At 37.1% G+C, this 26,082-nt stretch overlaps 1 protein-coding gene across 6 annotated transcripts in view; it reads right to left on the minus strand.

The window, feature by feature from the left end:
* The window catches only part of ctnna2 (catenin (cadherin-associated protein), alpha 2), a 304,920-nt gene that overhangs the window by 248,500 nt on the left and 30,338 nt on the right, over window positions 1-26,082 (minus strand). For all 6 annotated transcript variants that reach the window (XM_019359931.2, XM_019359932.2, XM_019359934.2 and 3 more), the window contains one exon: window positions 3,083-3,278. In XM_019359931.2, the coding sequence (XP_019215476.1) occupies window positions 3,083-3,278 (196 nt within the window). The remainder of the gene's footprint in view (window positions 1-3,082; window positions 3,279-26,082) is intronic.

Here is a 26,082-nt window from a genome sequence, read left to right on the forward strand (position 1 = left end):
TAGCATGGCAACCACAGTAAACCTTAGACATTTCAGCTTAGGCCAGGTAGTACAGACAATATACTAGTATGTATATGGCTCATATTCCAAAGCAAAACTCATCCCCCACATCTCCAACATCAAATCAAAACATATAAAATGAATCTGAATACGCACGTGCATGCAAACATTGGTATTCTAAATAATTAGACATGTTCCACCTGGATCAGGAGAAACCTGGCAACAGGCAAAAACTGGTAAACCAGTTCTCTTAGCATAAATAAGAATTAGTAAGTAAACAACGTTGTTTATGTTATGCCAGAGTGAAAACCTCATAATCAGATAAACAGAACTCAGCATGTTAAACACAAACATGCACAGCATGTGTTCAACTAAACACACACACAGAGACACACACACAGAACTGCAAATGAACTCATGAGCCCTCATGATGATACTGGTAGTGCCATAAGTCTGTCTGGCCCAGTGAAGAGTGACAGAGAAAAGCGTATTACTGAACCCCTCCATGGTCTGAAATCAGCATCTCTAATTTAATTATGACAAGATGAAGGAGACTGGGACCCTGAGGTCACATTGAGAGAGGCCTGATGAGGCGATGACAGATTTAAAACCATTTTATAATTCACAATGACTTTAACTAGGCCGACAATTCCTTTCAAAGGGGCACACTTCCAGCAGCTGCTAAAGGTCACTTAAACTGCGATATTATTTTTTAGTCTGTGGGATACAGACAACATAGCATGTCTTCATGCTCATAAGTGTAACATTATTAATATGAATGTTCTCCCTGATGACCTGGTATGTACAGTACTTATATACAACCTACTAAATATGTGGGGTATTAGTATTCACGTCCTATTATTTTATTAAAGACAGGAAGTAAGAATTTTAGTCTAATATTTTTTTCAGGGACATATTTTCTAAAGAGTCGGAAAGGACTGTACATTTGCTTCAGTACAAATATGGCCATTTGCACACAAAAATGCTGCAGTGTTAGTTGAAAGCATGTCCTACATTTTTTAAATGTCCAAGAATATTTTTTAACACACCTTGTCACTTTGCTTTGCATGCCTAACAAGCGAGAAGATTAATCTTGAACCTTCTGATGTCAGCTGTGGTGATGACCTGTATGGTAACAGTCTATTTCACACCTCAGAAGAGCGGTGTGCCAAAGCAGTCAAGTCAATATTCAACAGTAGCAGCAGCCAAGTACGCGCTGACAGAGCAGGATGAGGAATACGGCTACAACACAACATATGCTGAGCTCCATTTGCTCTTTCTGCTGATGTGGTTTCTGAACAGGGAATCCAATTCCATTCTGGGGACAAACATTTGATTCACATAAAGGCTCACAGACTTTCACTCCGCACAGAAAATAAACTTCGGAGAACTACAAAGTACTGTGACATTGCTCCATCTGTGTAAGCCGCCAGAAAGTAGAGTATGATTTGTTGTTCGAGTGAGGCGCTGCATCCATGCAGAAGTTTCAGCGTTAACAGACTAAGTTTCAAATCGTTAATGAGAATGGGCATCTATAATACCTTTAAATTCAGCAAGGTCCCTCAACATTACAGACAGTCGAAGCTTTAACGATGCATGACTTTAGGGTAAACAACTCCAGAACTAGACTCATTACATTCGTGAGGCTGCATGCACTGCAAGTGAAGCCTAAATCTAATGGGTACTAATCTGCTATATTTAATGGATTTGGCTTGCCACTTTTAACTCTCCATTCATCTAAAGTTGAGCAGACAGCTGACTTGCTATGACATTCAAAACACTTAATACTTTCCCAAAACATTACATTTATGTCAATTACACTCCCTATTCATCCAGAATACTAATACTTACACAGCAAGAGAAGTCAGTAGGGGTCCTTATTTCAGTCATAATAGTAGTGAACATGGGTGTTGTACATTAATACAGTGCCTTAGCATAAGCCATTTCCCAACACCATTTTTGTGGTGACTTAATGGTTATACCAGATACTGCGATGATCTGTGATTTTGTTATTTTCTGTTATTTTTCTAGCCTTCCCCGATGTGTCTTTCTATCTCAAGTTTGAGTATGCTAGTCTGTGATTTCCTGTTTTATTTTGATAGCAGATTGTCTTGAGCATGTCATGTCTAGTTTGACTCGTTGTCTTGCTATCCAAGTGTTTCTCATTCGCCTTATTATCCCTGTGTGTCTGTGCTTGCATAAATAGTGCTGTCTTCTCTTTGTCACATTGTGTGTTTAAACTCCCAGTGTGTTTCCTCGTGTTACTCCTGCCTCTGCATTTATGTTATTTTATTTATGGATTTCATTACTAGACTTTTTATTGAGTCATTTCATTTCATTTCTGCATTTGGTTTCTCAATCTTGTGATTTCCTGCTAGTAGGCAAAGTAATCAGTAAGTAGGTTTGGGGTGTAGCACCATGCTTGCCACTGATTTCGCCCAGCAGCAGGAAGCAACCTCCATTAATCGTTCGCCATCCGGTCAGGGAATACACACCAACTAAAGGCTGCCAGGTGGTTGCCAACTGGTCTATAGTCCTGTGTGGGGGAGACCTTAAATAACCCATACAGAACTACTACTTTTGATTGTTGGGATGATTTTGTTAACTACATATCAATAACATTAATGTGACTATACTCTGAATTCCACATGCATCTCACACTTCCTCACTGTTCATCAGTAATAGTTTCATGTGTAGCTGCAACCTGGACAGATGTGGTCTGTACAGATGCTCAATTAAACATATCTATAAATGAAAGTACTTCAAGCAGAATGAATGACTAGAGATTTTGATTTCATATGTTACAGGTAATAAGCACGTTAACAACCCAGTCTCCATTCCATTGTAAATATATGCAAACTGGATGCTTGGAAATAAAGGAACTTTTTTCATATCTTTTAAAGGGTTTTGAAGAAAAAACATTTTAAAGACAATAACTGATGTTCTAGAAATTGATGATCAAGAAAAAATTACTAGATGTCTAAGAGTGAATAAGCATAAGGAATTACACACACTAACAATCTTGTTATCTAACCAGTCACAATTTAAAAACAAAAATGAAAGCACAAACAGTCGGGCTTACCTTGCTTACGAACATCCTCCACAGCAGCAATAAGCTCCTCCTTAAGGTCCTGGCTGTCTTTGGCAATCTGCTCTCCCTTTTCCAGAAAGTTCTGGGTAGCCTGCTCAACAGACACTGCCAGGACATGGGCCTTCTTAGAGCGTCCCTTCTTCTTACTGGATGGCCCTTTGTTGCTGGTGTTCACCAGAGTAGTCACCTTCACAACAGGAGAGGAAAATATAAAACTTACTGAACACACTGATTTGCTGCTTGTTGCTATGGTGTATGGTCATTGTTGTTTCTGAGGTTACGACACATAACCTGCACATCCCAGCAATTAAAGATAATGAGAACACCAAAAATAATAGGAAGATCCAGTATGTACTATTTTATTATTATATTATTCTAAAATATTCAAAACTGCTACAACCTAGTACCTGTTACAGGGCTTGCTGATTATAATCTTTGTACATTCATAAGCCACTTTATTATGTAAGCCTCCAAAACCAAATACAGTCCAAGAAACCCCCTCACAGCCATACTGCCAACCATCAGAGGATATTTTTGATAGCTATTATGTGATAATTAGTAGTAATTATGTAATTTTAATGCCATTATGCCACTGATATGGTAGCATAATAATGCATCTAAACCCTCTCTTTTATATAAAATACTTATTACCATTAAGTAACATGTTCATTTTACCTGCTTTATATTTTAATTTCTATTCATTTGGTCCTTGGAAATGACTATGAAATAAAGGCAGTGAAAACCCTACTGTGTTATTCGGCACCAATCTGGCTGAAATGTTGATAATGTTCTTATGTAAACAATACCGAGGTCATGAGTAATTACTGAGTTCAAGTTCATATAGCTTATAATAAGTCAGTAATATAATTATTACTCAAGGCTTGATGGCAGAGATGTTCAGTTGTTCTGGGTATGGTGATCAGTGCCACTGAGATGATAGTGGTTTGAGTATGGGATTCTATAGGGGAGCATTATATTACTGTGATTTATAATATTCTGATCTCAACACTTTGCAAATCAGGATCAAAAAGGGGGGGAAAAAAAAGATACGGGACTACCCATGCATAAAAAGAAGATATTGTCAAAAACTGTATTAGCTCTGTAAACATAGGTTATACTGTTATCTGAACACTTTATAAATGGTACCCAGTGTAATACTGAAACACAATATGGGCAATTTTCCCAATCCTATAAAAAATGTAATTACACTAATCTTCTTTCTTTCGTTCTTTTCTGAATAATAATGTTTCTGCACATTCCATAATAATGCAGGGAGTATGACTTGTACTGGTTTTGCACAAAGGAAAAAAGTTGAACAAAACAAGATGACAAATAGTTCAAGCTTCGTTCATAATTTGGACCTTCACAACAATAATGAGGTTATTCATTCTAGATTCTATTACTGCTAAACTGTGTGCAGCATCAGTCAAGTACCTGTCTCGGGCTGCAACCACTGACAATATCCATCAGTGCTTTTGCAGGAATGTTGCACACAAACACACAAACATGGATATATTTTACTAATACCGTTAGTCCATCTAACTGTATTAGTAAAACTTCAGTGTTTTACAGGATTATGTTGTTTTTGTTGAGGTCCTGGCTCTGGGGAGGCTTGTCAATGACTGATAGTGTTCCTTTCTGTGTTTTTCTATCCAGGTAGGCTTTTAATGCATTGGCAGTGTGTTTGGGATCCTTGTCACACTGAAAAATGAAGCTTTTGCCAATCAGACACTTTCCAGATAGTGCTGCATGTGGATCAAAATCTGACAGCAATTTTCTATGTTAATAACTCTGTGGATTTTGACAAAATTCCCAACATCACTGGCTGAAATTCAACCACAAACCATTACAGCTTTCATTGTCTGTTACAGATGGCTATCATAAGACCTTTTGCCACTGATTTAGACCAGTCTTTTTCTTCTTGTTTCCTATCGTTATGAATGGCTTTCTGACAGCCACCCTTACACTGAGTGCATTTCTGATTAGGTTTTGGTGAACAGTAGATAGGTACATTTGCTCGAGGATCAAATGTATTTGTCAGGTCCTGTGTCAGGTTTGATTGATGGATTTTTTCAGATCCATGACTTTCAGATACTGTTCACCTGTTGCAGATAGTCTGCAGGCCTGCCAAGTCTTCTTTTGTCCTCCACTTGTCCAGTTGCACATTTTTAGGACACAGTATACATCATGCAGAGATATGCCAACTTTTTAGTAAATAGCTCTTTGTGAATCACCTTGGTGCACAAAATACTGCTTCATGCTTGTCAAAAGGTGTTATCTCTGGTATTTTTTTTTATTTATAGATGCAAAGAAAAAATTGAGAACAAATATAAATTATTAAAACAAGATCTTTGCTGTTGATTATTTTGTGTATGTGCTGTTTCCATATTTGTGTAGACACAACACTGGTTCATCCCTTGAGTTAACTTCCTTAACTAGCAAAAGTAAAAATTCTGAAGACTTTCAGGTAAAAAGACAAGACTAAAAAAGCAGCCAATGCACAAAGAAAAACTTTCAAAGACCTTAAAAAAACTTCAAAAAAAATTACGAGTACCTCTGAGGGTATAAATTAAGACTTTTGCACAGCACTGTAGTTATGGATTCTTTCACAACATCAAAAACCATTTAACTATCAATGTAAAGTACCAAACACTGCACTGTATCAAAAGTGATATCATCATAAAAACAAAATGATCACCTCTCAAAGAAAAACATCCTACGTTTAGCATAATTAAGACAAAATAATGAAACAAAGAATGCATTAAAGTCACTCAGCTTAGAGGGCAAAAGCACAACCAATCATTGCTGCTTGTACAGGCAAATCAGGACTAGAAACATTTGGCTGCTTATATCTTGGTGACACATTTGCTGTACATAATTATACACTTCCATCTGAAGCCAGGGAGGAAGTACATGGGCAGAATTGCTCATTCCACACTCCAGTCAGAGACTGCCTTTGGACTATCTGTCTGACGGCAGCTGAACTTGCACAATAGAGTGATATGATTAGTTTGAGGAATATATCAGAAGCTTTCACTCTGAAAAGCCTCTAAGAGCAAAGTTATGTCCTGTCAAGGCGGCATTACTTCAGGGCTTCTAGCCTGCAATATAAGCGTTAATGATGTATGGCTTCACCCATGATGGATCCAGGAATAGTAAAGCTGATAAAAGACCAAGTTAAACTTTTAGGTCATCGTGTATTTGTCTAGAAACGAATTCATGATTCAATAGCATTATTTTAGGATTTAGAAACTCTGATACATCTTAACCATCAGGTCATCTGTTCAGCACCACTTGGCACAGTGGAATTAGTGCTCAATATGAAGTGCAATGATGTGTTTATTTCAATCCTGGTTGTTATAAATCAATAACTCATCATTATATTTACACATGAATGGACGGAAACACACACACACAGACGCACACACTCACACTCATTTATAACACCAAAAACTCCCTTCTCCTCAGAGATAAGGAAACACTCAGAGATTTAGTGACACTCAAATAAAACCATTCATTAACACAGGAATACAATCAAAAAATAACTACCTGTTTTTTTCAAGCAGATCACCAACAAATTTTTTTGATTGTTGACAAAGATAAGAACCCCAAAAAACAACAGTAAGTTAATTAATGCAGTTATATTACAATTACATGACTACAGATGAAGTTACACAACAGCTAAGCTTAGCCAGCTCTATTGTTGCAGATTAGTCATTACTCTAGCGTCAATGGCTTGTGTGCTTGCATGCACAAACAATGCAGATAATGACAGTTCACCACTGTTCTGCAGCATTTGAAAAAGAAGAGGCCAGCTCAACCGTGATTTGTCATCCATCACATAGTAACATATGTCCAATGTCAGTTTCCAAGCTTACATTAAAATGACTTCTGCTCCAGTCCTGTGAATAAGGTATTACTAATTTTATTAACCCATTAATGGTGCCATATTATTATACCTACACCCCAAGCAGTCTTTAAGGTTTTGCAGAGTATGGATATGGTAATGAAACAATCCCACGGTCCTTTTTTATTTAACTGATGTTAAGAGTCAAGTGTCCCTTATATGCATACGCATTCAACACATTTCTGATTTATGAGAGTTACATGTCATATACAGTCATTATAAAGCGCTTTGAATGCTCCACTAGGGTAGAAAGGGCTATGTAAGAACCAGTCCGCATACCAATAAACAAAAATGAAGTTTATCCTAAGATGCAAGCAGCTGCTGTTCGTTTCTCTTACTAGTTATTAGAGGCCAAGTGTGTAGAGTTGCCTTCTTATCTTGCCTGTATTAAAAGTTGATCAGCCCTTTTTGAACTTGAGTGTTGATATAATGTCTTATGTAACTCTTCCATGGAAGAGAACAACATACTGAGTTATGAATCTGTGTGGTTCATCTGCTCTTCAAACCCTCATCCATTCATAAACACAGGGTTGGCCTGTCAAATACACACAGCGATCGCTACTGTATCAGCCAAGCTGCTTTCCACAGGGAGAGAATCACTAAAGTCAAACCTAGGTGATGTTTTGTTCTGCAACAGTAGCTTAAAAAATTATGTATATTTAATTATATCTGTGATAACCTCACAGCAGGCACCGAGCCGGAATCAATTTATTTACCTTCACTTTATTGCTTTTACCTAGCTGTCTATGCATGCATATGCTTAGCTGAATATCCCAGGAATGAGCTCTAGAGAAGCAAAAATTATACCATTTTCACTTCATATTAAATAACTTTAACTTCAATAACAGTTAAAAACTGTTACACATGTATTACACAGGCTATTTACTCCAAGAAGCACAAACAAATAATTAATTTTAAGGACCTACATGAACGGCCAGTGGGGATAATGCTAATTAGGCGAAGAATTTGCATCAGACTTAACAAACAAACATTACTGGGAGCAAAAAGCATTGCAGGGGGTATTTCAGTGCTTTTGCATGAGGCTGAATGTCATAGCGATTTGAGGTCCTTAGATACTTAAGATTTTTACTGTGGCTGAGTCATTTAATTTCAATCACGGTCACTTTCACGCTGATATGGTGCACTACAAAAAGCCATTGCCATTCTCAGCCAATCAAGAAAACAGGGAAAAATATTTGGAGGGTTCTGGCTCCAACCAGGAGAGATGGTGCTGACCTTAAAGCCACTCTCTAAGACTTGTAATGAATGCAAATTATGTGCAGTTTCCATCTTTAAATGCAGCATGTGTCACATTAAACATAACCTGGTACTTACTACTCGTCTAAAGCTGTTAGCGGGGGAAAAAAGTATGTATTAAAGGTACACATCATAGAGAGGTAGCACTGTGACGCCAACTCATAACTCAGCTCAGTAGCTTAAAGATATTTTCCAAACATCATGACTTTAACACAAGAAAGTCTGAATGATGCATTATCACTTGCAAGCACAAAATAAGAACTGTGCTCACTGAATAATCGAATGCATGCCCCAAGGAAAGAGTTAGAAACAAGTAGTTTGCAAAATGAAAAAATGAAGTGAGCCACAATAATGTCTCCCTAGTGCATCCAAATATGCTCTGACACAAAACAAAATAAATTCACTGTCTACGCAAGGCAGCCTTGCCCTTTCTGGCAGCTGGTAATTGGCCCTCGGTAAGCCCATTTATCGTGCATATTAGCAGCACTGTTTGGACTTTATGCAAGACCACACCGAGATTCATTCCAAACAACCACAAGTTATGTCCTCCTCTCAGCCTTAACACACACCGCTCAGACACAGTCAGCCTTTGCTAGACTATTATCCTCTATGCAACCTGTAAAGCACCCCCATATAGATCTGTTTCATTAAGCTTAGAAATAGTGAGTATTCCTTCCGAGATATTTGGTAGGGTATTTAATTCTTTCTTTTACTACATCACCACCCACTAATGTTTAAAGGATAAAAAAAGCACAACTTTAAATCACATTTAAGATCAACGCATCAACTCTATGAGGTCATGTGTGAAATGATATACATTGTTAAAACGACAGGAGGCAGCGACTTGCGAGAGCACGTGTCAGTGAACCGACTTGTCAGTTTTACTTAAGCCAATTTTCAAATTGGCTTTCGCTAAGCGCATAAAAGTATTAACCAGCATAATATTAGTAATCGCATGAAAGCCTAAATATAGATGTCTAATCAGTAGATTTAGAATTAAATGATCAGAAATTATGGCATCATTGGTGGTATGTCAAAATTAAAAAAAAAAAAAAAAGGCATAGTCATTCTGCACAGATGATGCACCAATGTAAAATATTTATTCTTAGCCAACTAAGCAGGGAGACTCTCATTTGGTTTAGTGCTTCCGAATGAGGAGAGCATTAAAATCTCTGTCTGAACACTTCCTGAGGGTGAAGAGAGACACACTGAGCGCTTTGGTTCATTATGTTGTTATGTGCTGAACCACGGGGGCCCTCCACACAGATGGTGATTCTGCAACATGCTATTTTACATTATGTGGTTCTCCAGCGGCCAGATGTAAACACAATATGCCAGATCCCATTTATTTACTGGCATGTATAAAATAAAGTTCTTCTGCTTACAACAAATGTCTATCGCGAGCTGAGCACGATATAAGAAATGAAAAATGTGAAGTATAAAAGGTCGAGGTTTTCTTAAGCTGTGGTACTTTTGCGAGACCCTCATAGACATCGGTGTCCATGAGGGTTTCTTTCACTCTTTCTGTGTTTATTCACCACTTTGCATTTAAGCATTAGTTATTATTAATCTCTGGCTCGCATCCACAGTGTGTTTTTTGTCCTGTCTCCCTTCCCTCACCCCCAACTGGTCATGCCAGCCTGGTTTTGCTAGAGGTTTCTTCCTTTTAAAAGGGATTTTTTTCTTCCCACTCTTGCCAAGTGCTTGCTCACAGGGGGGTCATCCAACTTGAATTTAATTTAATTAAAAATGTGTCTCATTGCTAATCCACATGAAACCAACCCTAGAAACAGCCAATAAACTAGTGATGGATCTGTGTATACCTCAGCTGTATGGATACATTGCTTTATCTGTGATACCACGAGAAGATTAACAAGGATTGAGTCATCTTCAACGACTTTACGCTGAACATACATTTCATAAAACACAGGCGCTCATGTAATTGTTTTGCCAGTAATAAGATGTAACTAAAAAGTGATAAGGGACAAAAGAGAGATGAACACAGCGGTGATAACATCAAGACCCAGTCACTGAGCAAGAAAGAAACAAGCTTAGAACAAAACCAAAACAAAATTTCCTGGCCATACCCAAGTAGACACAAAATCTTGCACTCTCAATTTTATGTTGGTTCAGTTTTTACCCATGCTTTTTCATGAAACTTAAACAATTTTAACTCCAAAGTAACAGAAATAATTTATCCTTTAAATATCCAAATGGAAAAAACTACTTATAATCATAGTTATGCTGCAGAAGTCCTGAGGCTTATGCCTCCTTTTAGTTATAAAGAGTTGCTGTGTCTTTTGTTCCAGTTTTATTGCTGATCAATAGTTTTAAATGCCATGTGGCCACTTCTCTACAGAGACTGACCAGTGGACTCGTCAGTCAGTAGTAAATCCCCTTGACTCTGCGTAGCCATTCAATTTTCCGCCTTCAACCTCTAAGACCCGCATCCAAAGGATGAGCGATGATTTAACCACTGAACACTACAGAAGGGCGTGTGCATGTGTGCGCGCGTAATAGCCAACTACACATGTAAGATCCTGTACACATATCCAGAGAGATTCTTTTAACCTTTAACATGTTATATAGTAACTGATATACAGTACTCAAGGTTCTATGTTAAAACAAATTGACAAGACCATTTATAGCCATGTGTAAAGAGCATAATGTGTGCAAAAGCCCAGGGGACAAAAGCAAGATGGGGCCTTCTACATTTTTCTAAGCATACAATTTAGTCGCCTCACTGTGACAGTACTAAAACGTGTGTACGATGTAGCTGCTGTGATGACCTAAAGCCACATATTACACACTAGCTGACCACCAAGTGTTTGGCTGCAGGAACAATACACACTACTGATCGCTTAATCACCAGGAAGCTGAACATCCATTCATACACAAACTACACAGAGTCAAACTGAATGAACAGGCAGAGAGACGACTTTACAGCTCTAAAATTCAGCAAGGCTGAATACCTTGTCACTGAGGACTTTGCTTAGCTGGTGTTATACTGTGTTATTTAAAATATCTTTTGAAGTTAACAAGTCCTGAAGTGCAAGGCAAGAAGGATTAGCCAGCATTAAAATTGGTACCTGAATAGGTTTTCGGGTGGCAAAGAGGAAGAATGTTAGCAGGAAGTGTCACACTGCAATGGTGTCAAGCTCTGACATTCTTAACCCCAACATGTGCTCTTGAAGCTATATCCTCTAAAAGTCTCTTGGCAGCATACTCAAACGCAAATGCTGGAGAGAGACTGTGTCATATAACAATGAATAAGAAGGGGAAAATGTATGAATTAAAAAAACGGCACTGCTGTCAAATATTTTTCTACTTTCTGGTTTATTTTCTGACAAATAAAGATATTCATGCACCTAAAAACTGCCAGGTTTGAACTTGAACTTCTTTCAAGTGTTTGCTCTTGATATGTGATATTTGCACCAAATCTTTATACTCCAAAAACATATTTGGTGGTTCTAACTTGCAGGCGTGAACACTCACAGAACTGAACAAATAAGTGCAGGAAAACATGATTCAGTAGAACAGCAGAGCCAATGAATTAAAAGCATTTTCTGCGATAATGATTCGCGCATTTAATTCCCCAAGGTGAACTTCTAAGAACAGCATTCATTCATTCTGCTTTGAGAGCAATAGGCTTTCAGTCTCCCCATAATATTTCCTCATTAGTAACCCCTTAGCTCAAATCCCTGTTTGATCCTCCTACTCCTTCATTATCATTCTCACTGCAGATATCTTTGTATCAGTGCTGTTTCTTCACTCATTCTGAGGAATGACAGGACAATGTGACGTGTAGCTGACAGAACAAAACCGAGTGGGGCAGTAAATGGTAGAAGCAGTTTTCAGGTGGAGCATTTGATGCGTTAACATATTTACATTCAGGTCTAAAAGGAGTCAAATCTTACATCCACAGTGTAGTGCACTGAAAATGATTAGCAAGCCTAAGAAAATGCTTGGATGAAAAGAGCTATCTCAAAATATTATTTCAACTAGTGTGCAAAACAGCCCATGATTAGGCCTTTGGGAACTAATCTAAGGAAAACAAAGAGTGGGAGAGAGTGGGTTTTAAATCTGTGTGCAAGGCTGGCCAATTAGAACATTTCAGCAACAGTGCATTCATTTTAACTGTCAAACTCTCAACTACCTCTATAGAAAAAAAGAAACTTTAGTAGATTTACCTATTCTTTAGTGAAAATGTCAGTGAGTCCCCATTTGACTCGGGTTCATTTCTTTGCATGACACCCCTTGAGGCGCATAATCTTCATAACAAATGCCAAAATATGTGCCACCCAAAATGATGCTCACTTCAAAGACAAACCACATAAAAGCTTTCTTAAATCTCATTCTGAAATGGTATGGGTACGGTCACAAGGATCAGTGTCAAAGGAATCAGTGCAGCAATCCTCAGGAAAAAAAAGGGGCTTCGAGGAGTGTGTGAAAATAATATCACTACAATACAACAAAGTTTGGATTTTATATCATGTTGAGATGATTAACAACAGAAGTCGTCTGAATCGACAGTATCTGTGCCTTCTTCACAGCAAACTCAAACAAATAATCAGAGGATTTAGACCGACTGCATGTGACTGCTCTGCAGCATGCACTAATCTAATGATGAAACTTCACAAACAGATCTTATTTTTTTCTTATCGCAAGTAATCCACATGTATTTACCCATTTTAGCAGCATAGCATGCTCATTACCCGCCATTTAAAGCCCTGTGAACGTGAAGCTATTAATAGGATCCCTGTCCAAAAACGTAACAACCTAAACTAGGCTTAGTGTTGTCACTGCAGTTCCATATTTTATTAAGCCTGCTGATATTATAAAGGGCTGCTGCTTCGATTTTAGAAGCTGCTAAATAATTGAGTCATTTCTACAGTGTACTAAATGAATATAACATGGGCTCGAAGTCTTAAAGGATCAATACACTGAAGGTCGGGTTTCATTTTCATGTTTCTTGGGGTTACTGTATCTTATAGCCTATGTAAAGTGTCAATAAACCTACAGATTGTAAATTTAATGAAAAGCAATTTTATTAAGAAAAAAGTTCAGGTGAACACGTTATCATGACAAGAATACAAGAAGAATGAAAACTGGACACACTATGTGAACCGTGGTGTCATGAGCCACAAATTGGCCTGGCTGTATGCTCGCTACACAGAAAGTCCTACAAATCTGACTAGTGTCCCCACTGGCTCAATCAACAGACTATAGGCTTCCTCAAGGTAGAAAATGTACTGCATAAATATAGTAATCCGACTCTAAGAAAACTATGATCACAGAAAAATAGATTAGCTGTCAACTTAGCTATTTAGATTTGCTACAAAAGGCTCAAAGGGCCAAAACATTTGGGACAAAAGACAGGTTAAGATTCTAATTAAGTTTATTGATAAAAAATAAATAAATAAAATAAAAGTGTAACAAAGGGACTCTGTGTGAAGGATGAGGAAAGTGAAAGGGGTAAAAAGCAAGAGAGAAGGAGCTATAGAGGCCACTTAAATATGCCCACAGGTGCCCTGAGTTTGTCATCAAGAGAGAGAACCTTGAATTTAAAGACACAACTGTGTAGATGAATTACTCTCTGTCTGCTATTTGGGGAATTATTTATTGTCCACTATAATATTTAGGTGTTTAAAGTGAAGATTATGATGATGGAAAAAAACATGTAGTCCATTACCACCACTGTCTCAGGCCTTTTTTACTGGCCAGATGGTGAGCACAAAATCACATACAGCTACACTAATATAGTTTGAGTACGTGGGTAACATTTAATGATTCAGTTCTCTGTTTAATACAATATGTGGAAAAATACTAACTATAATTACTAGGTTCACTCCTGTGCATGAAATAACCTGTATCGACTACTAACTCCACCTTCAAGCAGTGTAACACCAAGTAAAGTTGAAAAAATATATATAACAGAAAATGTAGAGGCTAAAGTTGTTCAGCAGTTGAATAAGTTATTCATGAAAATTGGCTTGTTTGGTGTCTGTTTCTTACGATAATAAGACCCTGTTTTATCAAGGTAAACCAGGTTTATAGGTCATAAGGGAAGAGGATGGCTGCCTGCAAGAAATAAAAGACAAACAAATTGTAAAAAGCATACTTTGTTATTAAGGAAATATCACCCCCCAAAAAGCAGACACCCATTTCGGTCACATCTGTGCAAACTCCACTACCAGCCAGAATCTCGGATTATTGACCCCTGTGGGCTCATTGTCACAGATGCAAACAACATAGGCTGGCATATTGCCATTCTCTTTTCAGTCCAGGCTCTGTACTGGACAAGCAAAATCATGTTTGTGTTGGATCACAAACATCTGATTTGCAAGAACTATATTGATACACCATGAGTGTATTTAGCTGCCTGTCACAAATTGATTCACGAATTATCAAACATAAACAAGACATACTGACCTAAGGTTTCCCCTGTTGCTCCCACATGCTTCTACAGTTTTGTCACATAGAAGGAATAAACACTTCTGACATGTAAAAGTATATCTATAAGCATCAGGAAACTTACAGCTTTGACACAAAAAACAGATCACATGAACTCAGGCAGAGTCAACCAGCATCAATACTTTGTGGCTGCTGAAGCTGAATGAAATTTAGCTTAAAAAATTTTTTAAAAAGTCATTGGGGATATTTGGTTAATCTTATGGTTAAGTGCGTGTTTAAAAACCGTCAACCTTTTTTTTCTATCATGTAAAAAAAGAAAAATGCTTCACAGAGATAAGCTGTGCTTAACCATAATGTAGACAGAGATAGATTGTGAGCTGTGGAAAGTAAAACACTTTTGTAATCATGCAGTCTCATTTGCATAGATGGCCCAGACCTGCAGATTTTACTTTGGAGAAAAAGATAAGTATTTTAAGAGACAGCCTTACATAACTAGCAACAAGCTTTTCTTCAACCACCAAAGGCTCTTCTCATAAAACATGCAGAGCTGTGCTTCTCGACCAGAGTCAAATTTACTCACACTACAATGGACAACCGTGAGGACAAAAATACAAAATGTGGGACTGTATTGATTTTTTTTACCTACCTATAAGTAAATGTACCTAATAATACCCTGTAATGCAGAGTTTTCAAAGAAATGTGATTTGAATAAAGACTTTCTCACAAAGTAAGAAAAGCATAAATATAGGTAATAAGATAAATAATGGCTGAATTCCCTTTAGCTGTTTCAGTTTCAGCTTCCTTGATGGCCAAACTCATATATCATAGCACTACTTAAATCGGATCGAGCCATAATTAATCATATTGCTTAGTGAGATTTATTTAATCTACATCGCAAACAAGTTTGTGTCAAATATCAGTCATCTAAATTGTTGCTGCATGTATAGCTTAGATACAAAAAAGATCCCTGTCGTCCACTTATCATATCTATAAGATATGAAAATGTATGTATTTATCACACAGACCTTTTATTTTTTAGAAATACTATTTCAGACCTCTATATGGCACTATATTTAGAATAATAAAGCCAAGATTTCTCTTGACTGGAGGGCATAGTGGTAAGATAACAGTAAAAACAACAGTTAAACTAGAAGGGCTGTGTTTCTGAGGCAACCTTTTCTGATGTGATGCATTTTCTCTGGTAGAGTAGCAGAGAGGCAGCGAGGCAACCAGCATCTGTGCAGAACTGCTGTTCAGGACCCTGGGGCAAGCCATATGCTGACATAGTAAAGTGTCAGAAGACACTGCCCAAAGACAGATGAGTGTGTTGTTTCACAAGATCCAGCACTGACCCCCGGGCAATGGCAGAAGTAATGAGAAGACGTACGCTAACAGGGGGCGCTCTGCATAACGACACAGCTGTCATTCTTATCATACAGGTGAAGCATTACTTACTATTACCACCTTTCTCAAGGCATCAGCTAAAAGTGTGCTATGCCTTCACACATGTGTATTTTTGTCTCACGGGCAGGTGAAGAAGTGTTTGAGTCTGACAGCCACATATCAAGGAAACACCAGTGGTTTGATTTTTCATCAGAATGCAAACACTACACTAAAACTGTTGAGAGTTCACTGCCTGGCTAGCAAATATCTTAATGTACTGACCACCTGCAGTTTTTAGGAAACTGCAGCATCTCTGTCGAGACACAATGTCTTTGTCACGCTGAAAAATGACATTCACAGAACATAATGTGTACAGTTTTCAATGTACCCATTTTCTACTTGAGAAATTGCCCTTGTTTATATGAAATGTACACACTTTCATATAAAGGCTTTATTCAATACACGTAAAGTCAAATATTTCAAGCCTTTATTATTATTTTAATTATGGCTTATAGCTCATAAATTACATTTAAAACTCTTCAAAGTATGTTCATTTGTACACAGCAGCATTTCATTGGAAACCCTCGACTCCAAATTACAGCGTGACATAGAAGTGATGGTCTTGTAACACTCTTTGACAACAGCCTTCAGCTCGTCTGTATTTTTGTGTCGGGTATTTCTCATCTTCCTCTTATAATACCTCATTGATTCTTTGTGGGGTTCAGGCAAGTTGGCAGGCCAATCAAGAACTGTAATAACATGGTCAGCAAACAATCTGGTAGGAGTTTTGACTTTGTGAGCAGGTAATGAGTCCTGATGGTGAAGAAAATTGGAATCTCTGTAAACTCTGTCACCAGATGGAAAGTCGAAGTGCTCTTAAATCCTTTCTTAACTGTGGACTTGATAAAACACCACCACAACAGCAGCAGATAACATGGTACCCCAAGTCATCACAGACTGCAGAAACTTCACACTGGAACACCTTCAATTATGAGCCTTTCCACTCTTCCTCCGAGTTCCACAAGAAATTCAAAAAGTTACTTTCATCTGAAAAGAGGACTTTAGAGCACTAAGAAACTGACCAGTTCTGTTTCTCCTCAGCCCAGATATGATGTTTCTGTCATTATCTCGACCGAAGCAGTGGCTTGATATTAGGAATGTGACAACTGAAGTCCCTTTCCTGAAGACGTGCATGTGGTCGCTCTTCATCTCCTGACACCAGCCTCAGCCCATTCCTTGAAAAGCTTTCCCAAATTCTTGCCAGTCATTCTACAAGCTTGTTACTTGTATACCTTTTCCTGCCACACTTTTACATCAAGTCAACTTTCCATTAATATGCTTTCATATAGCATTCTGTGAACAACCATCTTTGGAAGGATCACCATCTGGAAACTGTCATGTCAGTGGTCTTCGCTAAGATTGTGGTTGCATGTGCTGAACAAGACTGCAAGATATCGGAAGAATAATTGGAAGTAAAATAGTCTAATGTTTTGAGATTTATTTTTTTTGTACAGCATCTTCTATTAATTGCATGTCAGTGCTGAAGAGACAAATATAGTTTCTAACATGTTTGAATAATACAATTTTTTTAGAATTAGATCCTTTATTAGGATGGCAATAATAGGCCCACAGATTGATCAATATTATAGATTTGAGTTGATCACAATAAGCCTTGCCCAGAATACTTGTACATGTGCCCCTGTCTATTACAGTTCAGTTAACCGGTCTCGTAAATAACAAAGATTTGGTAAATATTACACAAGGAACCTTTAACTTTAACACCTATAATACTAGTCTATTGAAAACATGTTTAGGTCATTAGTATACCACATCAAATCTGAACTGTCACATGTTTCTTATTCTTATTATTCACGTTTCTGTCAAGCCATTGTTAAACCATACTTTGGCCTTTCCAAGATGTCACTGATAATCCAGATGTCCTTTCTATCCCACCCACCAAAAGAATTTAAGGATTCCTTCCTCTAACATGGCAGGAGTTCAATGAGCAGTATGCCAAGAAGCAGGGGTTCCAGACTGGCTTTTGAACATCACTGCCTCTTACAGTGTTCAAAGCCTCTTCGAAATACTGTCATCCAAATTCAAACAACGAATTAAAAAAAAAAAAATCTAAAAAAAAGAGTACAGAGATGGATGACTTCTCAGCCTCAAATGAAGAGAACTTTTTCTTCCTTTCTCAAATCCAAGCTTTCACAAATTATGCGAAAGTGTTGTGCTAGAGCTATTTCAGCAGCAATACTGAGACGAGTAATATCACGTGACTATGGTTTGTGTGTAATCTGACAGATGTGTATTTCTCATGTAATTAAAGTGGATGTCTTCCAATAGTAAATACTTAGAAGACTACATCAAACTTGTTTCTAGGATAATACAAAAAAGTCACATCTTAAAGTGATTTTCTTTTTTTTCTAAACAAAATAAATAAATAAGGTTCTACCGCCAGAAAAAGTAAGGTGTTACAACGTCCTACCACACTGCTGTTAGGACTACTCTCCAAACTTAGATCAAATTACCCAACTTTGAGAGTGACTGTTCTGTGGTTTCACTCTAAAACTCTGAGGAGAAGTAAAGCATCCCTTCTTGCCTCTGAAAATTGTCTGTTTGAGGTCCAGGCTTCCTCCTTTTCCGCTAGCTTAATGGATTATGACAGTGATGCAGCATGAAGCCTTAATCCCTTCACCGCCGTCGTCTCCCCTCCCTTTATGTTAAGCCCCTTGACTAGAGAGTGTGTCTATGTGTGTCAGGTGCCAACCGTAACTTGCAGCCAAATGTTAGGCTTGGATGACACACAAAAACAAAGGTGATTAAAGCATCAACTGCTGACAGCCATTAAGGCTCTTCCTTAGCCTATTACCAGGCTGTGGAGTTAATATGCCAAGGAAAAGGATCTTTCAACTTAATAACACCTTGAGAGCACCAAAAGAAATCAACACTTATTTGCATTTTTTTTTCCTGTGTAACCCAAGCATGATTACTCACCATGATTTGATCCATATTAGAGTAATAAAAATAAACCAGGGAGTCAGAGACAAATAAAGGAAGAAACCATAACCAGGAGCTGGCTAAGTAGCTCTCTGTGATCTGGCAAACTGGACAGACCGCACAGCAGAGAGGCTCTCCAATACATCACATTAAGGCAGAATGTCACATCAGTGATCATATATCCCAATAATGGAAAACCCATCTAAAAGATGGAATTAGGGAGGAGACACCAGGTAGTAAATCCACTTTTGTCATGCACGAATGGTACTCATGTCATTATTATGTTAAGCTTAACAACAGAGGAACACACAAAATGTACACCCAAAGTCTAAACTGCTTTGTCTGAGTTTAGATCAGCTGAATATTTTTTATTAAATTATATATTTAGCTAATCAGTCTAAGACCAATTAATTTGGCATGTACATCACAATAGCAAGAATCGGGCTGAACGCATTGAACTGTGCAAAAGACCTTCAAAGCTAATACATCTAACTGAATTATAATTAGACATAAAACTAAGTACAAAACCCCTTGATAATAATTACAAATTTAGACTACAGTTTCATCTTGAATGAGAAAAAAAACAATCTGAAGGAAGGAAAACTATATTTCTAAAGAGGTAAAAGTGTTCTTGTGGTTTTACCTCCAGGTGGGGACAGAAAAAAAAATCTAGATTAGAACAAGAAAGCAAAATTAGCTGAATGCAGTTTTCAACTGGCCACCTAAAGAGTAATAACAAAACATTACATATAACGTTACATTTTGATCATTATCAAAGCAAGCCAAACATCTCCATGAATATACTACTGATGACTGAAAGCAATACAAACTTGTTGTCCAGTGGGCAACTTAAAAATACAGACCAAATATGTCTCTTTTTTGTTCAAAAATGAGATACCTTGTTGTCCTGTCAGTGGTTTATGAACTCATAACAAACAAAACAAGCATTACTTACATGTAAGTGAGTAAAAAATTGAGTAAAATGTGTTGTGTGTTTGTGACAAAGAGAAGAACAGTATTTTCTCTGATGATATAGTATTTGACAGACAACACCTTGTAACCTTAGTGTTTGAGTTGGAGAGTTTTAATCTCATTAGTGGTTCCTGCTGCAAAACAATTACAACCCTGGACTCAGCAAACATATATTAAAGTATAAATCTACTTTCTCTGCAATACAAGAAGCAAGATATACTGCACAGCAAGGACACTCTCACTGACAGGGAGTCAATACTACCCTTTATAGCCCCCAAAATTTACTGCCTAGCACAGAAGATCTCCTACAAACCGCTGAATTTATTTTTTACTTATTCACCTTATCAAATGACAAAAACATTATTATGCGACAGCAGTTATGAATAGCATCAGCCATTTTAAATACACTTTTTTACTAACGTCATTCCAGTCTTATGCTCCATTCGGTTCTGATCAGTATGTGTGACTTCATAATGAAGACGAAGAGGAATTATGAAGAACAGGAAATGTACTTTCCTTTCATGAATATGGGCTCAATTACAGTTAAAAGCAGAGTCACAAAAATAATTTCTTATCTTTTTATGACCAAGTAAATGTATCTGCATAATCAATGGCTATTCGTCCTTTGTTCCTCAAGAACCAACAAGTGTGTCTTGACTGAAGAAATTACTACATCTGGGTTTCTCATTGATACGTACAGAGGAAGAGGACTAACAGCACTTCAGGAAAATATTCACAGTCAGGCTGTGAATAAAGCAAAGTAAAGCTACAGTTTAAAAATTCACAGTTTCTATCATTTTCTCTGGGTATATTAAAGCCTTTCCACTTTACACAGCCTATTTACTATTCTGGCTGGTTTCTCTTCTTGACTCCCATGTTCCCCTTCCAGGATGCTTAAAGTTTGCATTGCAGTAGATGAAAATACCCTAACTTCTTGTACCTGCTTCTCGTGGCCACTTTTGTATATTTCCTTTTTTTTTTTTAAAGAAAAAAAAACATTGCCATCGCCTGCAGCATTAAAAATGTTTACTATATCAGAGGCATGCTGCTTTCAAACACAGTGATAAAGTAAGCCTTTCTGTTTTATTAGTTAGGACTTGCCCAGTACTCTTGCTGAGGTGGGAGAGGCTTGGTCTTGATAAATGAGGCTGCTATCTCCAGCAATGTCAGTGTGAGCCTGTTTGTCTATCCTCCCGAGGCAACCTTTTATTCCATCGAAACACACTGAATCATCCAAATTGACAAGAAAAACAATCACAGTGTCTGGTTTGTATCCCAAAATGTTTCACACTTCCAGTGCAATTGCAGAAAAGATGAACTACCATAGTTAGCTATTGTGCTTATTCCCCTGGTTGTGTGGAGAATGGATTTTGCCAGAGTATGATCTTTTTACTGTTGCTGCACACAAGATGAATAAATGATGAATAATGTGAATTGTGATATCTATCATTTCAAAAAGGTAAATGGACTTGTTTTTATATAGTGCTTTTCTACTCTACCTGAGCACTCAAAGCGCTTTATAAATCTTGCCTCATTCACCCATTCACACCCATTGATACAATCGCTTTTTTCTATGATTTTTCTAAGTAAGTCAAAGAAAAATGTCAGAAAACCTGAAAGCAGACATCAACTGAGTTCATATGTTGGCTAAATCAATAACTATCATCTTACTTAATTCACACAATCAGAATGAAGCCTTTTAGATTAATCTAGGTTGTCACTGAAGCAAAAAAACAGCTAAATATAAATCAGCAAAAACAAATGACTATGTCAGAAGACACATCATTTAAGATTTAATAATGATCACTTCATGTTAAAACTCTAAGCTCATCAGCTTTCTGTCCTAGTAACAGTAAGCAATTACCTACCTGTCATTTAGATGACCACGCATAAGAGAAGCATAGGATGTAACTGACGGATGATGGAAAAATAATAATACACAAAATGCAACACCAAATTGAAACCAGCACTTCAGATTTTCAATACTTCCTACCTGCGGACAACTTACTGTAACCTCAGGCCAGCTTGAAATTACACAGTCATTTGGAAAGTTCAGATATTTGATGCCAGAAAACTAGAGAGACGCTGCCAGTTCAAAATGGACGTCTGGGTTTTCTTCCAGGCAAACAGCAATGGTGGTACATTATTAATTTTAATGTAATCCTTTTAAAACAAATAAAGCCAAAACCCATAAAGTTTATAGGCAGAGAAAAGCAGAAGGATGGTAAGGTTTGATGGTCAGCAATAACTCAGGCTTAAAAAGAAAATAAATCAAGAGTGAACTCATCCTGTGCTTCTGCATATACAGTTATCGTCTCCCTTTCATTGCATGAAACATAAGAAACAATGCAAAAACATTATTAATGCTAGTCATAGTATTCTGTTTGGAATTTACCTTTCCTCCTGTTTTTAGTTTGGAGTTTTTGGTCTGTGCAGCAAAGGCACAAAATCAGCCGTATCAGGAAAAATAAAGCAATGACGCCTAGCACCAATGTGACTGCAGGATGTTCAGGATTTGCAGATGAATATGCTACAGATTCATCTTTACTCAATACGTGGCACTTCATGTCATCTTCAAGGTTATTTTAGTGGATTAGAAAATGGAGGCATGGTTGCACTGATTCTATTCAATACTTTTACTACCCTGTCAAAGGCTCTTTTGGTTTGACATTGATATGAACATCAGAGCCCTGAAGAAACTGGTTTTACTGCAGGGTAGTTATCTTCATTTTAAGTAGCAAAAAACCACCCTACAGGTGTTTTTGCTTTCAAGGGCTACAGGACTTTGTTCACTTCACTCATGCATGAAAAAACAGACATGTATATTAATTCATTATAGTACTCCTTTTATGTTCATTATATCACTGTATATCATAAGATGGCAAAACAAATGAGTAATAAAAATATATACATACTGGTCTCCTTTACAAGCTAAATATTTATTATAATCAATTAAAGGCACTATTGGCATCATTTTTAGATGAACATTTATTTACAAATATGCAAGAAAATTTCCATGACCCGTGATAATCTTAGTACCCTAAGTAGTTTATATAGTAAGTCCCATCCAGACTGAAAAATGCGTCTTGGAGGAGTTAGGTAACAGACTTATATATGCTTTGGTCATTATACTAAGATGTTACCAAACATCATATCTGCCAAAATTAGTTATTTGCCAATGTATCAGTATCTGTATTTATAACATCTGATAAATAATCATTTACAAAATGAAAAAACAAACAAACCAAAAACCCCCACAGAAACAGCATACTTTAATTACGTTTTAACTGATGATGTTGCATAGGCTACATCTTCCCTTTTGGCAACATGTGTTTGGAATGGCACAAACACAACAACCCGCTGATTCCAGCAGAGTTGGACAGAGTCTAAGTGAGTAATCCATCCAAGTTCTTGTAATAATAAAACAATATTCAAATTACACTGTCATATTATCTTAATAAGGAATCATAAATAACTACTTATAACAACTGTTATGTTTATGTTTCATATGTGCAAACAGATAGCACATATCTAAATCACCAAATATCCGTAACAGTCTTAAAAATCGTATACTGGTCAGGCTCTAACAGCAAACAAGACAACAAGCTTCACCTCAAGTCACCTGACCAAATTCAAAAAAAGTCCTATCTTTGTTTGATTTGAGCAGAACATTGTTGAAACACCATCTGTACTTTAATACCTATGATCTGGCTTATTTCAAATAGACTCTTGCTTTCATCACTCTTCATATGTATCATGCAGAGTTTTCAAAGCTGATGTATTGAAAACTTTCAACTGTTCACTTATTTTTATGAAGATTGCTGTTTTTCCCCTGGCCACTAAAAGAGGGAACAAATAGTAAGAAAACAATAAATAAAAGATCACCTATATGCATCATGACTTGTTGAGGACTTTGGACTTTAGTGTAAAGCCTCATAAGAGGAAGAGGAAGGCATCCTTCAAGACCTGGTCCCACTTTTAAGTCAAACAGAAGGATTTTAAAATGGCTTGACAGAAAAGCTCAAAGTTCAGATAAACCTAGACAATATAGTAATCTTTTGCTTACAATAGCAAACAGTAAAGGTTGGACATAGGAGAAGAAAGGCCTATGTAGTGCGGTTGTAACAGATAAAGCTGGCAAAAGTATAAAATCAATACTTAAAACATTCTCTGGAGAACCAAACAGTAAACAAACTGAGCCCCAGCCTGTGAGGAAATTTTAACCTTCACAGATCCAATATCCACAACTGCCAGTGGGTCGGCCCTGCAATAAGGCAACTTTATTAGGCCATCTTGGGGGAAAGAAAGTATGCCTGCTGCAACAGACTCAGTGGGATTCTGTATTTTTAGGATTTGTAATTTTAGGATTTCTGTGAATAAGCCTCTTGAAAATTCATTGTTGATTTCTGAAAAAACTCCATGAAACATGTGAAAAGGCATTGTGTAGTTCTGCCTGCAATATATAATAACCTTCAGCAAAAAACAAAGAAATCTTACACAACAACCAAATAGAACAAAAACCGAATTTGAGAAAAAGAAAGTAGTAGTCTTAACACATGTCGACACGAGACACTGTGCCACTAAAAAAAAAAAAAAAAAAATAGTGGTCTGCAGGAGGAGCAAATGAAATACAGCCCCAGCAAAAGCTGACAAAAGGAATGAGATTCAAAGAAAAGATCTAAGCTATCATAACATTGCAGAGACCATTCATTAGAGGAAAGGGGCTTGGTTAAAAGTACAAAGTGCAGCCAAGCAAAGAAGCTTGGATCTTTGGTCGAGGCTGCTGGTACATTTGATGATAATGAATTTGTAATTATAATATTTATTGTTGGGCAAGACAAATGTTTTTTGGCTATGAGCCATTACCTGCCCTAAATCACAAGTGGGCTGACTGCACTGATAACCACTCAGAGTGGAAATAAATAATACAAATTCTAGAGATGCACTAAATGGCCATGAATCAAAATCAGACGATTTCCAGGATTTTAGGCCTGGACCCGTGACCAGCTGGTCAGCCTCCAACATTTCTGATAGTAAGCCAGTCTGCTTCATGCATGAGCAAAACAGCAATGCAAATAGATCTGTGCACACTCACAGCCATATGCTAACATGTTGTTAGCATGGAACTTTTCAATGTGTGCAAAGAAACCTAATGAGAAACTTAAATAACCTTCAATGACTTAAACGTGGATATTTTAATAAAGCTAACAAAAGCTAAAGTTAAAGCTCATCAGAGCCAGTTACAATCCAGCAGCCTCAGTATGAGCGAAAGAGAAAAGCAGTTGTGAGGAAAATTACGGAGGTATGTGAAAAAGTGAAAAGGATTGATATCATCTTATTTGGTAACTTTATAAACATACTGAATAATGATGTAGGAACCTCACATTTGCATTGTTATATAAATTCGCTTTTGTTTAAAAAGATTTAAATAAGTACAACATTTGTACTTATTTACAGTTAAGTATTTGTACCAATAATAATACACCACTTTATTTTCACTTTAAGCTATAAAGCACTTTACTGCTATAATGACTATAATGAATTACTTTTATTATGAAAATAATAATTTGCCTTCAAGAAAAGTGTTTCTGTTTATACTTCCAGGTATAGTTCTTAAATTTTAATTGGAAGTGGACAAGTAAATTGCAATTGGTGTGTCTCAAACAAACTCTTATTAGTCAGTAATCTATTTGAAATGGTCAAGTGATTAAAATTTGGAGTTGAACGTATTACTACTTTGTATTTTACAATTGGTGATCACTCAAGTACAATCACCAAGGATGTTCTTGTCTTTGGCATTGATTCTGAAGGAAACAGCAGTTCATGCCATATTCATGTGCTTGAACCAATACTTTAGAAAGCACTAATCACTATAACACATATACATTTTGTTTTGCTTATTGTTCATCCAAGGTTTGAGCCTTTAAACCATATTTAACACATGCTAGAAGTCAGACGAAACGTCTCTGATAAAACCCTCCGTACTAAGGAGGAGTGAATCCTCCTCAGCATGAAGGATCGTAGTGTTGGATACATTTTCTGGGGAAAAAAGATGATT

This window comes from Oreochromis niloticus, linkage group LG6 (genome assembly GCF_001858045.2).
Source record: "Oreochromis niloticus isolate F11D_XX linkage group LG6, O_niloticus_UMD_NMBU, whole genome shotgun sequence".
NCBI classification, from domain to species: Eukaryota; Metazoa; Chordata; class Actinopteri; order Cichliformes; family Cichlidae; genus Oreochromis; species Oreochromis niloticus.